General features: G+C 37.4%; 1 protein-coding gene across 2 annotated transcripts in view; it reads right to left on the reverse strand.

Moving 5' to 3' along the window:
* CEP120 (centrosomal protein 120) overlaps nt 1-14,945 on the reverse strand; it is a 40,768-nt gene that overhangs the window by 16,394 nt on the left and 9,429 nt on the right. For both annotated transcript variants that reach the window (XM_044446563.1, XM_044446564.1), the window contains exons 5-15: nt 12,968-13,116; nt 12,210-12,407; nt 11,391-11,618; nt 11,041-11,245; nt 10,134-10,302; nt 7,551-7,700; nt 6,246-6,428; nt 3,764-3,860; nt 3,533-3,685; nt 1,293-1,382; nt 65-157 (exon numbers count right to left, since the gene is read on the reverse strand). In XM_044446563.1, coding sequence (XP_044302498.1) covers nt 65-157; nt 1,293-1,382; nt 3,533-3,685; nt 3,764-3,860; nt 6,246-6,428; nt 7,551-7,700; nt 10,134-10,302; nt 11,041-11,245; nt 11,391-11,618; nt 12,210-12,407; nt 12,968-13,116 — 1,715 coding nt within the window. The remainder of the gene's footprint in view (nt 1-64; nt 158-1,292; nt 1,383-3,532; nt 3,686-3,763; nt 3,861-6,245; nt 6,429-7,550; nt 7,701-10,133; nt 10,303-11,040; nt 11,246-11,390; nt 11,619-12,209; nt 12,408-12,967; nt 13,117-14,945) is intronic.

A 14,945-nucleotide genomic window follows, 5' to 3' on the forward strand; every position in this document is an offset into this window, starting at 1 on the left:
GGTAGACAAGCACTAAGAAGAACTGGAATTATTGCTAAGTGCACAATACAAAAGTGATACTTACCTCACTTTCTGCACTGACAAGTTGTTTTTCACGCTTCTCTAAGTCAGTCAACGTTTTTTGAAGCTTTTCTTCCAAAACTGTATATTCTGCAACCTAGAATATAATCAGTTTAAGAAAACAAAAGACAAATACAAATGTAAGTATACTAAAATATTTGTGCTTGGGGTCAATATACCTTTGTAACAGAAGTCTGGTTTTGAAGAAGTCTCAAATCCAATGAAATAAGGATTACAACTAGACTCAAATACAGCAAATTCTCAAATATTAACAACACAGAATATTTATCATGGGTGATTTAACTGGGAACTGGGTTGCATATGCAACCACTGCTTGGGGTTTGTTTTGTTGTGTGAACATGGCAAGCATGGATTGTGTGAGGGCTAAACAACTCTCACATAATCCTATGACAGACCATGGACTGTACAAAAGTTAATTAATGCTTATTTATCCGTCGAATAACCCATATCTGCTGCATTTTGACAGCACAGCAATCCCAGAATGGATGTTGTATATTCAGAACGATGGCTGCACATGCCCCACAGCGGGCTGTCATGTTGGACAAGCAGCTCCATATTCTGTTCATTGGTTTGCTCTGCTAATATTTACTGCTTCAGCAAAATGCAATGCTCTGCACCGCACATGGTCCACCTGCGTACCACTGGCTGCATGTAGCATTTGGCTGCTGTCTATGCAGCCCATGGAGTTTTGAAATGCCTCACTCACTTTTCCCCACCTCCAAATTAATCAGCCATCAGCTGGCCATAGGGAAGAGTTTGTTGTTTCCATGCAACTGATGGTGGTTGGGATGAAGACTATTTTAAATTCAACCTTCACCCATTGAATCTGCTACAGAGGTCACTAGTTTGGTTGCATTTAAATTTCTTCAACCCTGAACACCAAGATTTGAATGGGCAGAGAAGAAAGATGAGCATGTACACACACACACACGCACACACAGTGGTGACCAATCACCCAGGACTGCACTCAATCCAAGGGGTCAAAAGATTATCCACCCCTGCGACATACACTTTTGAGAGTAAGTGCCATTGAATTCAAATCTAGGATTGTGTTATGAGATTCATAACATAGCTGCCTGTTTTCTACCTTTAAATTACATGAAAAATAATGAAACATAAGAAACAAACATGTTTTACTCTACAGTATAACAGTTCAGTATAATAGTCAAACGGTTCATTAGCATGACAATTCAAAGGAGAAAATGTCTTACTTTTTTCTTTACTAATGCTTCCCTTTCTCTGTCTCTTTTTCTCCATTCTTCTGCAAGAGCTTGCATATAAGCCAACTCTTTCTTTTTCAGCTACAAAAACACACATATCTTTCTTTAAAAATAGTCTTTTGAAACCCACAAGCATTTCTACAATTCAGTGAGCACTATTTCAGAAATCATCTTTCCTCACATACAAGGTCACATACAATTTATCATCTTAGACAGAGTAGACAAAGTCAAGCTCAAATGTTACTGCATAAATGGAGAACACCCATCAAGACTGAATTTCTTGAAACAACAGAAAATTCATTACACAATTCTTAATTTTAAAATGAAAACTAATGCAACTGTTACTTCAAAGCTCAGCCATGGCAACTTGTATGCATGTATTTTATGGCTTGCATTTCTATTCTCATTGCTATTATTACACTGCATTTCTATCCCAATTCCTTTCCTCTTGTGAAGCACCCAAGGCAGCTTACATAGCTTCATTTTATCCTAACAACTACCTTCTGAGATAGTTATTAAATATTAGCCCAAAGTCACCAAGTGAGCCAAGAGGGACTAGAATCTGGCTCTCCCAGGTCCCCACTCCAACACTCTAACTACTGGCATCCCTTATTGCTTAATATGTCCGACATATCTTCTATTTCAAGACAAGTATCATACGTAAAAGACCCATAGCAGCTAGGAATGAAAAGTTCCTGATAGTAGGAACTATGTTGAACATACTTGACAGCGGATGGGGCTGTTCAGGTTGTATACTCTAAGCTAAGAGTTCTTTCATAATTCTGTGAGCAAACTAAGAGCAAACAGCATCAGTGCAGAGTTTTTAAACATACTCAAACCAGGTATGTTCAATATTTAACAAGGCTCAACCTAACTGACTGGAGGATTTTGATGGTTTTCCAGCTTTTCTACAGTTTTCCCCTTCTAAAAAAAGATTGAAATGCTTTTCATCAGGCTTGGTTAATCACAGTAAGAATCTCTAGCTAAAATATGCTAATATTTGGGGGGATTCAGCTTATCTCTTTTGCTGTTGGTCACTCAAATGTAGCCCCCAAGAGTTTTTCTGACATGGAATCTCAGGCTAAAAGAGGTTTTGATCCTGTGGTCTAAATCTATCAGTTCTGTCCCTTGTGTAACCCACTCTGGGCCATTAAAACCTGAGTCACTGCTGTTATCCATTATTCCCCAGCAATCATCCTGCTATTTCTCCAGCACAGGGGTGGGCAGATGTTTGGCTTATGGAAAGTACTTTGAGTTTTACTGAAACTCCCAGACTTACTAACTAGAGCCAGGTTTAAAAGACATACACCTAGCATTAAAGAATTATCAGTCTAGAAATTTATTTTGCATATCAGAACTGAACTGAATAGAGCTCATAGTTCTTGAAAACAATAAATCACTCTTGGATACAACAAGCTTTCTGCATTTTGGAGCATAATTTAAATGGGGCAAACACATTTTGCTGCCTCTGCTATTAAACAATTGGGAGTGAGAAATCCTTGCTGGTCTAATGTAGATCACCTGAAAGTCTACTAGATCTCAAGCTATCTTTTGCCAACCCAATGAAGCACCCTCCACACTCATTTAATGAACCATAGCCTTTCACTCTACTCTTGCTCCATGAGGGTTGTTAGAAACATTCTGCCAGCCCAGTACTAGGAACAGATATACTAATCACTATTCTCTTCCATAAAAAAACCTGCTAGAATAAAACATGTATTGTTCACCCTTTATCTTTGTCAGTGACTTAATCTCCACATTTTAGTCTAGCACAACGGAGATAAGAGAAATGTTATCCATTGGGTACCATGAATCTTTTCCAGGTATTCTGGCATATTCACATATAACTGATTCAGTCCGTTGTCATCACATTAATGATCGCACACATCTCAAAGCTGTACAGTGAACCGATTAATGGTCCCAGAATGGATGTGATAGGATAACTAGCCTATGATACATGCCTAAGAATATATTTGATCACTGTGAAGCACTATACCCTTAATTTTGGTAGCAACCTAAAAAGAAATATGACAAAACAGAACTGCCGAACATATAATGCTGTTGTATGAATATATAAGTAAAGGACTGGGTATCATAAAAAAAACCCCTTTCTATGTGTTTATCCACCTGAGCATTGGTCATGCACATACGAGCTACCATATTACTCTAACAATAATCATTTAGAATAGACACCATTGCTTGATTAACTGATATAAACAGCATAAACAAACCTGATTTTCAAAAAGATCTTCTTGTAGCTCTTTCCACATTTCTAGTTCAAGTGCTGCTTTGTATTCTAGAGTTTCTCGTGGCTCTGGATGTACTTCAGTAACATTACGTGCCTGGGCTGCAGGAACTGGTGGTGGTTTAGCAGCACCTAAATTCTAAGCATAAAAAAGTATTCAGATGATTTTCAATTAAACTGTTTCTCTCTGGGTATGAAAAGATGGGTTTCCACTCACCTGAGAAGAATCAGATACCAGAACCTCATGGATTTTTAGAAGTCCATAATCTTCAAGTGTCACCGTGTATGAAAGATCTGCTATCTTGTTGCTTGGCCTGCAAGAAATGTGCAAAATAAGTTGAGGCTGATGGTGCTGCCTACATTCATTTACAAGGCAAGCTCTATAGAAGAAGAATGCAAAAAGCAGCATTTGCAATATCTTGCAAATACAAACTTAAAGCTTTCCTGGGGTTGAAGGGAATTGTGGTTCAAGTCCTCCCAAGGAAGACTGGGGAAAGCTGACCTAAGTTAAAGATTCTAAATCAGATTACTGGCAAGGTGTGTCACCCTCTTAAGCACGCCTATCTACTTTTCTTCATGTCTAGAGAGACTGATGATAGCTATTGCTATTCCTAGTTAACTAGGTCTCTATCTTGCCTGAAATGTGTCTCATTACTATGCACAGTTAGTTGAGTCATGATATCAGCCATTGAAATATGAAGAATGCTCTTCCTCTTTAATGTTGCTTTGAGGTCCCTCTTGCTCAAATTAGATCCTGGCTAGAAGCATACTTCCTTTCCTTTAAAACCTGAGGATCTACTGCTGCTTCACTTTAAAAAGTTTCCTTTAGCTGGGTATCGTCAGAATTCAGACATGCTCATTCACGAAACCCACAAAATGACAAATTGTTAGAGCTCTTAAGGAGGAAAGTTTTAGCTGCCTGTGAATGTGGGGTTTGGCTGTATATTTAGCATGCTTGGTTGTCTACAAAAATGAAAGCCTCAAAGCCCTGAACCAAATAATTGTGACCTTAAGGGTGCAAGACTATGCATGTTTGGAAAAAAAAGAAAAGTCCCACAACTCCCAGCATTCCATGGGCTATCCTGAAAGTCATAGGGATTTTTCTAGTCAAAGCATACATAGGACTGTGCTGTGTGTGTCTTCATTTCACATCCTCACAGAATCTGGTGTGTGTGGGCCATAGGCTAGAACATCCAGATGAATCATTGATTACAGCAGACATGTTACACACTTTTTTAACACTGCATTAGTTACTAAAGACTCAAGAAGCATAAAAATGGAACTCATGTTGAAAAGTTATTTATTTACAATGACCCAAGCTTTCTTTCTCCAGTTTTTCATAAAATTCAATTTAAATAGTTCACTATGTAAATGCACTTAAAAATCAGGTCAGTACTGGATATATAAATATGACATTCAAAACTAATCAACTTAAACACAGAACTACAGTTGCTTCTTTGTATTAGCAAGTTAAATTTCTTATGAAGGGCTAAAGTCAATTCAGATTGGAGGACTGCCATCTAGTGGCTACTCGGGTTATAATCCATATTTTATCATGGGGACAGAAATGTGTATAGAGGGAATGTTCGACTTAGATCATGTTCATATAATCTAATCTAATCATATTCTGAAATTCAAGCATATGCAGCTATATATGCACAAATAAAAAAATTCTGGTTCAAGTTGTAGCTGAGTCTTCATTTTTTCTTCACCCTCAGCAGACAAAAGCGAAAAGAATGAGCAAGAAAGCTAGATTTCAAAACTTGATATATACAGAGGGCTTTTTTTTTTGTCATAAAACGCACCGAAACAGCGTTCTGGCACCTTTTTTTGATGGATTTTTCCAACGGATTTTCCAAGTGATTTTGAATCACTCTGTTGGGCATAGCAGGTCAGCAGCAAAAATTATTAAAATAGTGCATGCGTGCTGCTTGTGTGTCCGTGCCGATTGTGAGGGCGCTGCTTGGCTTGGGACACTGCTTGGCTTGGGATTGGTTGTGTGGTCGCGCGCTGAGTGCTTACTGCCAGGGGTGACCATTATGTTGTGTGTGTGTAGAGTGACTGGCTACGTGCAAAAAGTAAATAAGTTCTTTATTTTAAAAAAAGTTGAATTGAAAATCTTTTTTTAATTTTTAGTGTAAAAGTGTGACCCCAAATTTAAAAATGAAAAAAATTACTAATTACTTCTCAACCACCAGTTCCGCTAATAAAAGATTACCCTAAAAAACCCCTAAATAAAAGATTAACAAGATGTGAGTTCCGGCACCTTTTTTTTTTTTTTTACAGAAAAAGCACTGTACATTCTTAAGTGGAAAACCCCTTTTGCAAAATCCAAATGTGTACATTCTGTCAGAAGCTCTGCAGTACCACGTGAGATTAGTGTAGATGGGCGTCCTGCACTGCTGTTCCACTGGTACTTTTGTCACCATTCTGTTTTGCTCTCAATGAGGCAAAATAAGAAAGCACATGATCAAAAAATACATTTGAACACAGGTTTCTAGGGCTAGAAAAGCTGACATTTAAAATGTCCATTTGACCTGAACATAAATAGCACATTTTAACTAATGCAAAAATTTGTTTTAGAAGACTTAGGATTTTAACCAGAACTGGTTTTAACAGCTAAGCCCTGAAAAGCTTGGCTACAGTGTAGTACAGAAAAGCAAGCAACCAACCAATGAAATAAATAAAACACACTGTACCCTTGTGCTGCTGTAACGGGGATTGTGTCACTAAAGGTCTGGCGCCAGCACTGCTCCCCATTAGTTCCTAGAAAGCGTGTTTTTTCTACAGCCAGAACTTTACAAAGCTGAAGTCTTGCAACACCTACAAGCAAATCTTTTGTTGTCTTATCTTTGTGCCACAGCTCCACCAGCAATGGTAATCTGAAATATAGAAAGAAAATAAACACAGGAACCTAGCTTTGGTGTTCATTAATACGTATTCCCCGAACTGTCTCTCGAATCTTCTTTTACAGAAATTGCTCTTGAATACCAGAAAGGATGTTTCCTTTGCAAAGGCCAACCTGAACGGTGCAGTCATTGGAGGTGGAGCCAAAACTACAAATAGTTCAATCTGCTGGTTGGTACAGAAGCCACACTTTTTTTCTTAGAGCCACCCCACATGAGGTTGAGCTGAGGACCACTGGATGCCCACCCACATTCATACAACAGAAATATTTCAATGACATTTTGAGCTTTTGGATGGACCAGCCAAATGAATACTAGGATGTGTTAAAAATTCAATTGCAATTCAAGGATGCAGTTTTTTGAGTGGCTTTCTCAACTGTGGCAACAATTTTTCATCCTAGAAGTAAAACCCTGTGCTGTAGACTTTGACACTTCATCTGATGTATCTTTTTAGTTTTTGAAAGAAGTCAACCAGCCTAAATAATAATTTTGTTGATGCTGTTACAAGAATTTTACAAATGCTATTAACATTTGTAAAAATTCATCTTTTTGTATTGTGAGTGTGAACAGGTGTAATGGTTCAAGAGCCCACTCTGTATTTGCTTTCTCAATCAACAAACAGGATTTTTCATATACACATGCCATTAAAAACAGCTGCCACAAGGTTTATAGGCTTCAACTGTTCAAGTAGACTCAGTGAAAGTTAATGCAGAATCCTTTTCCTGACAGTAAGATTCAAAGAGTACGGTGGAATCAAACTTTAGGATTAAGCTGGCTCTAATCAGTTCTGTGCAACATACATATAGAGACATAGTTCCATTACCCTTCCTCCCTGGTTCTGCCAGACATGATCTTGGATTCACTAAGCAAAACACCCACCCAAACTTCTGCCCTGTAGTCCAGGCCTTGTTCTTGCCCCTGTACACAAAGTATACACATTAACAGGGTGGCTATTCCTGATCTACCATATCTTGATCATTGCCCTGTGGATTCTGAAACAATGAAGACTTAGGCAAACTGTGGTCCTCACAGGGAGTGTACAGATCCTGTGCACATGCATATACATTATTGAAATAATATCCTCAGAGCACAGCCTACCTGAGAAAAGTATCCTGCAGTTGATGGGGCATAGTTGCAAAATCAAATGCACAATAGGACTGCGGAAGAACCACTTCCATGTTTTTTCTTACTTCCACAGGAGGGTTTGTCATGATAGGTGCAGCACTGCCAAAAAATGGATATGAGTACCTATTGAGGAAGAAAAAAACAAGAAACCAAATGAAATAGTTTAAGGGCTCAGTCCTATGCATGTTTAAAGAGAAAAAAGGCCTACAACTTCCAGATATGCCAGTAGGACATGTGGGAATTGAAGGATTTTTTTTCTGTCTAAATATGCATAGGATTGTGTCTTAAGCAGGTTAAATTAAGTCTAAATTTATTGTGTACTTGTCAGCTATGGATGGGCAAATAAGCAATGAAAGTATCAACCAGGCCTGGAAAGCATTATTGCATTATGAACACATTATTTGTGTTCATAAATATAGCTTGAGAAAGACAGAAGCAGAGAAAAACTCACTGAATAATTGTCTTCTATGTAAATACATCAGAACTTATTTTCTTGATTTTCAAGAACAGCATGAAATAGATGCTTTAAAAACATACACTTTCATCCCAAATTTAGACCAAAGGATAACCACATTCTTGAAAAGTACTGTGTAATAAATTACTGTCTTAAAATGTACTAGTACCACTACTAATATTTACTACTACTACTACATATGAGAATGCAAATGCATTAGTTGCATGTGCTGTCATGGATCATCCAGCCACTATGGGATACAATGAAATAGGCATTAAGTACCTAGATAAATGTTTTTCTTGGCACAAGAGTAACTGGATCATACTGCACCAAATGCTAGTAACCAGGACAGAACCAAGAGCATCAAAACTATCTTATGGCTAATAAAAAGTTCAAATGAAAGCATAATTTCAGTTTCCTGGGCCTATAATATAAGGTTGGATCCTGTTTCATGGAGGGGTATATGCAGATCCCCTTTGTACTCCCTGCTCAGCATGGGAGGATAGTTCTTTCTTTCTTTCTTTTTCTCTCTTTCTTAAAAATAAAGGAGGCTTGCCAAAGAGAATGTGTGAGTCTGACATTGATGCTCAGCTCTAAACCAAGGTGAAGACTGGCACAATGAGGAAAGATGTATTCTCCTTCCCATTGTTTGTGCTTCAGAAAAAAAAACCCTACACAGAATTCTGTTACTCTTTTTGCTGGAAATACTGGATGCTCTCTCACAATTATGAGTTTTTGTAACAAGCTGGTCGCATTTGTAGCCCCAACCAGCATTATATTTTGACATCCCATGCTGCCTGGGTACACTGAAAGTTGAAGGCCTTTTCTAAGGATGCACAGGTTTGGACCTTAGTGTGCAATCATGTGCAGATAATCATTCATTCTGACTGTATTTGAGGGATAGTCCTCGGGGATATGGCTTATTTGAATTTTCCACTATTTTCAAAGGAGATAAGGGGAATTGATATTTAAATCAGAAGCAGAGAATTGTTCCCCTGAATTCATACACAAAATTTCATTCCATGAACCATAAATTGCCATAGCAACATTCTTCATTTGCAGAAAATCTCTATAGAACAAAGAAAAGGGAATGTTCCAAGGCAAACATGGTTATCCATTAATGGATGTTACAAGACCCACACACTGTTGGACAATTCCCTCTGGGTCCAAGATCTGTGCCCCAATTTCAGTAAAATCAGGACAGTCTCCTGTCTTGGATTCTGAGAGAGATGCACATAGCTATGGATGCATAACAAGTTTCAGAGCTTTGCTATAGTGTTTTCATAAGCCTCATCCCAGTGGCAGGTTTGCATGTAACAACACCCACAATGATTAGTAGCAGAAAACATTCAGTTACTTTTATACATGGTTATCTTGTCCTACACTTCTTTTTAGGACATCTGGTGACAAAATGTACAAATCCTGACCTTCTTGACACAGGTTTATTTTATATTTTCAACCCCCATGTGTCTGAGAAAACACTAAGAACTGACCCTTGTTGTTTAGTCATCAGGAATAATTTATTCTTCACCCTGAAGTGCAGCAGAGAGTGCAATCTAGAAGAGATCATCTGGAGCAGGAAGCAAGGGTGTATGTTCCATTCTCAGGTACAAGGGGGAGGCAATCAACTGGGCTGGATTGCTGAATACTCGATAACCTTGCTCTTGCCAGAGAATGAGCCTCTTGTGCAATCAATTGTGCGGCACTGCCACTCTTTCTGAGAGGCTTTCTTTTAAGCAGGGAAAGGGGGTCTGGGCTGAGGGGATGTGATGGGAACAGCCTAGGGCCCCTTTCTTTGCTCCTGCTTGTGTAGTTTACGCCACAGCAAAGACAACGCAGCTGGGACCTAGGATACTAGTCTCAGAAAATGCCTAACTGGGAAATGTTACCCAAAGGATGTGACTAAGCTTCAACATGCCTTGAAGCAATAAACTTCACATAATCGTAGTGTACATTGACAGAACAAGATACCAAGTACAATAATTTTGGTTGGAATAGCCACTTTTTATCTCCTCAATTCAGGTGAACTTTGAATTTTTCACATGACAAAATCAAAGTCATCACATCTCTTTCAAAAGAAAAATTATCTAAAACATCTGTACCTTAACATGCAATTGACAGGGAACCCAACATCTAGATTATGGAGAGTTCTTAAGTCTATCGAGAAACAGAAATGATGGGATGCAGCAGGAACAGCAATTTTTTGCCCTGTAGTAGACTGAGAAGTACTGCCATGTTGAATCGCTGAAGGAACTGCTTCAGCATTCAAGTCTGCAAAATAAACAGTGATTTATTTTACAATTAGATTTAACATCAGTTCCAATCAATATCATATGAAACAGGTTTTCTATACTTCACAGCCCTTTTAAATATAATTTTTAACAATTATGAATAAGTGCCCACAATTTTGATAGGTTTTAGTTTTCTATTTTAAAAACCAGATTCTGAAGTAGCCTTCCATCATAGCCTACTACTGCTGGTATCTTAAAGATATGATGAATGCTGATCTATATGGACAAGCTGGATCTTACATTCCAAGAACTCTCCACATGTTGATGGAATCTTGTAAAGTGGCCTTAAACGGAAGTTTGTGTTCCCGTATTCTGTTCATACAGAATAAAATAGCAAGCCTAGCAATTTACAGAAGTATCCATGCAGTCCTTCAAAGGCAGCTCTAAACCAGGTGGCATGTTCTCAAATTTAAACTGATAAATCTGTCCATTGGTGAATCATCCAAGCATAGTAACATTGGTTTGAATCACCACTTTCCGCCTAGCTTAAAATTCAAGTGAACTCTGTATTTTTCACATGGCAAAACCAATACTATCCCTTCTCTTTCCATTTCATGGAGAATTAAAAAACTGTTTAATTTGGCTTAGATCACTGTGTAGTGTCACCTATTTCCTTCCAACAGTATACCATGCTATCACCAAAAAAAAAAAAAAGCAAGGGTGTCTTGGTGGCATAGAACACAGTTGAAAAGGTACAGTTTATCAGTGTAGCTCCTACCTCTTTTCTGTGGCCTTGGATTCTTGTCATACTTAAGACTTTCCACTTCACTTTCAGTTGCATCTTCTTTTACGGAAGGGGACTGGTGAGTCTGAGGTGGTACATTATGGGAAGTGGGTTCAGGATTTCCTTCTTGCTTATTTATTGTAGACAAAGCTCTTTTCACATTTTCAGATTCAGCCTTTGAAACTAATGGAACTGCAGCCTGAACAAAATGGAGTGTCTAATTAAAAATGTAAACTTCCCTTTGTACTCACAAAATAGCATGATGATCCATACTAAGATGTTAAGTATTTTCTGTTATACTATGATGTTAAAATTTAAACTAAATAAGAACAAATTAAGTGTACCTGAGACACTTTGGTATCTTTTTGTAGAGATACGGATACCCCAACAGTAGGTGCACTATCCAAAGGCACTGGTGGTAGTTTTTGTCGAGCTCTGTTAGGTGGGACAAGAACAAATGCTCCTTCGATAGCTACTGGATGTTGATGGATTTCCATATTTGCTTTCCTCAGCAAGCCAGTTAGAAGTATTTCTGTGCTTCCAAGAGATTGGTCGCCACAGCAAAGATGAATCTATTTTTCAAAAACATATAATGAAAGTAACTGGGATTCAGACCACACTGAATATATTCTATTTCACAATTTACATCAAACCAATCACATCCAAATGGAAACATTAAGTTCTTTAAAAAGTATGTGTTTGGAATAGATCTCATACCAACTACTTAAGCAATCAAGCCTTCCTTAGAAGGCTACCCAGAGATTCTAATCTTCCCCAGACAGCCTTATCCTTCAAAGACCGTAATTCCTCAAGACAAAACTTGGCAATATACACCAACCAGTTATGTTACAGTGCATGATAAGCCACAATTTACAATCCATCAGGGGAAGAAAAGCACGAAAGGCTTAGAAAATCATTGTCATGCCACTACATTCCAAAGTTTGGAGTCTGAGCTGAAGATTCATGGGTAATACAGTGATGCACGGGCACAACCGTCCACTACAGTTGTTGGTGCTACTCTGGAAATTCTACAAAACTTAATTCCTGCAACTTTCCTATAGTTTCTTAGTGCATAAGATGTATTTTGGACTAAAATGGAAGACATTAGAACAAAATATAACAACTAAAGCTTAATTTATCATACAAAAGAGGCAAACATATACCTGCAACTTAGGGTGAGCCAAAAAATAAGCCCTTAGAACTTCAGTGCTACTGCGTATTCTAACAGATGCTCTCTCTGGTTCAAAGTTCGGGTTCATTAAGTCTGTGAATGGTTCATTGGTAACATCATTGCCCAGCAGTGAGTAGTAGAAGAAGAATTCAGGCTGGTGTTCTGGAAGTTTCATTGTGGTAGGTATTAGCTAGTATTTAAAAAAAAAAAGGTCTTAAAATTGCTTATTAGAAATCAATAATGCTCACCTGCATCTAAAACTTTAAAAATCTTCCGTATTCCAACTAGTCTATTTAAGTATTTTGTGAATACCACAGTACAACAGAAATCAGTACATTTAGAGATGACAGTTCAATTGATGCCTCTGCTTAGTTATCCAAGTTGTTCCCATAATTAGTCAATATCATTACTTGGAGGGCTATTTAGATATTTTTAACTGGTCCACCACAAATAATGTTTACAATAGTTTACAATAGCTGAGCAAGGCTGCCAAGGATAGGAGATTCTGAAGGTCATTCATTCATAGAGTCAGGCTAAATTGGAGCTGATTTGATAGTCTATAACAACACTATAAATGCCTGCTCAAAACACAGAATCAGAAGTTTGGAAAAAGTTACCAAGACAAAAAGTACAATCTGCTGCAACAAGACAGTCTTCTACATGTCAGCCATCTGGAATCTGTAAACACTACTAGAACTAACCACTTATGCCAAACAAAACAGTACTATCAGGAAAATGTATCAGTGTTACCTGTTCTAGCTGGGTAGCAAATGCAACTGTAACAGACAAAACAAAGGAGTCTCTGCAATATTCGACAGGTCCAATTTGATGATATCCTTCCTCTTCATTCAGAACTGCTACAAGATTTTTAGGATCCAATCCAGGCAGCTGAAGAGGTACTAAAAAGAAAATGAAGGCCTTTAACTATGTTCGAGACTAAACTAGCAAATAAGAATTTCATATACCACCATGAAGATATTTCTAAACATATACTGGGCTGAAATTCACAGAGGTCAGCATCATATACCAATGCTAAGTTTCCACAGGCTTGGGTAAACCCAGCAACAAGTTAGACACCATCTTCCACAAGAATTTCACTTTAAAGAAACTGAAATACTTCGTGGTCAACAAAAAGTAATTATATAAACTTGCCACAAGTTAACAGTGCAATTTACTTGACCGTATGCTATTGATGGATTGCATCTAATGTACTCAGAACAGATGCACTGAAATTCATGGAAAGTGTTATACTAACATTGCATAAAATTATGCTTCTTAAAAATTCAAGGAATCTTGCTTTTTAATATAAAGACAGTTTTTAATTGGTATCATTTTACTGAAGTAAATAATAGGCATTATCTAGTTTGATCCCTAAAATCAAATTGCTTCATAAGTTAAATAGCAGTACCATATCCATTTTGTGAAAGATCAGAAATATTCCTTTGTACAATCTGACGCTGTACCACTCATGCTCAGAGACAGTGACTTCTCACTCACATTTTATTGCTTTATTTCATTTAGTTACATAAACTTGTCTATAAAGTCAAATTGTTGAACACATGTGGCAAGGGGAAATAAGGTTATGAAACACAGAGATGAAAAGAAAACTCAACATTTGCAACACTCCACTGAAGTGTACTTTAATAATCTTGACAAAGAATTTAAGCAAGCTTCAGTATGAAATCATATTTAAAAGAAAATATGAACACTTAATTTAAATAAAGCTTAAATAGGCAATTGCATTATTTGCTTTTTCTGGGATGTTTTTCAGTGGGAAGGATTGAAGACTTAATTAAGAAAAGCAGAAAACATTCTAAACATATATAGAGAGAAAGGAAACACATAAGCCAGAAAGTTATATAATATAAATAACATGCATGGGTGAACATGATTTCAAAATGTATTTCACTAGAATATTATAAATATCAATTTTTCAATAAATTATTTATGTTTGAGGTTACAACAGTATTCCATGCTATATGTTGGCTTTGACATAAAGGGGAAAAAAACAGATTCTTGCAAACTATCCAGTACAGGAAATGCCATTAAGACCATAAATATAAAAGGGTGAGTGGAAATATTTTGAACTGGAATAGTCACATATTACTAATCATGATACTATGAAAAATAACAGGCTAAACTTTTTAACAGATCAGTTTATCATACTACTTACAAACTAAAATGCAACTCTACACAAAAACTTATTAACATAAAGTGAAGAAAGATGATATCACAAGTGAATTTTATAAGCAGTCAGAAGTTAACAATCAAAATCATCAGCAGAGGCATGGACAGATTTCAGGCTTGTAAGATCTATGTCATGCTTTTTATTTAAAATACATCAAAAGCCTCCAGATGGAATTAGGAGCATAGCAGCAGACAGACACTTAGACAAAAGGATTAGAGTATCACTCAGAATATGCTGCACCCAAGAATTCATTTCAAAACTAGAACACATTTTATTTTTAACAAACAGAAATAGAAGAACTGGTTTACAGATATTTGTATGGGGTTTGCCAATAATTTTATTCATTTATTTATTTTTCGATTTATATCCTGACTTTTTCCTACAAAGGGCTCAAGGCAGCTTACATTATTCTCCTCCTCCATCTTATCCCCACAACAACAGCCCTGTGAGGCAGGTTGGGCTGAGAGTCTGTGACTGGCCCATAGTCTCCCAGTTGGCTCCATGGCTGAGCGGGGACTGAGTCCCAGTCCCTTGCTCTTA

Source organism: Varanus komodoensis, unplaced genomic scaffold (genome assembly GCF_004798865.1).
Source record: "Varanus komodoensis strain SLA01 unplaced genomic scaffold, ASM479886v1 scaffold5, whole genome shotgun sequence".
NCBI classification, from domain to species: Eukaryota; Metazoa; Chordata; class Lepidosauria; order Squamata; family Varanidae; genus Varanus; species Varanus komodoensis.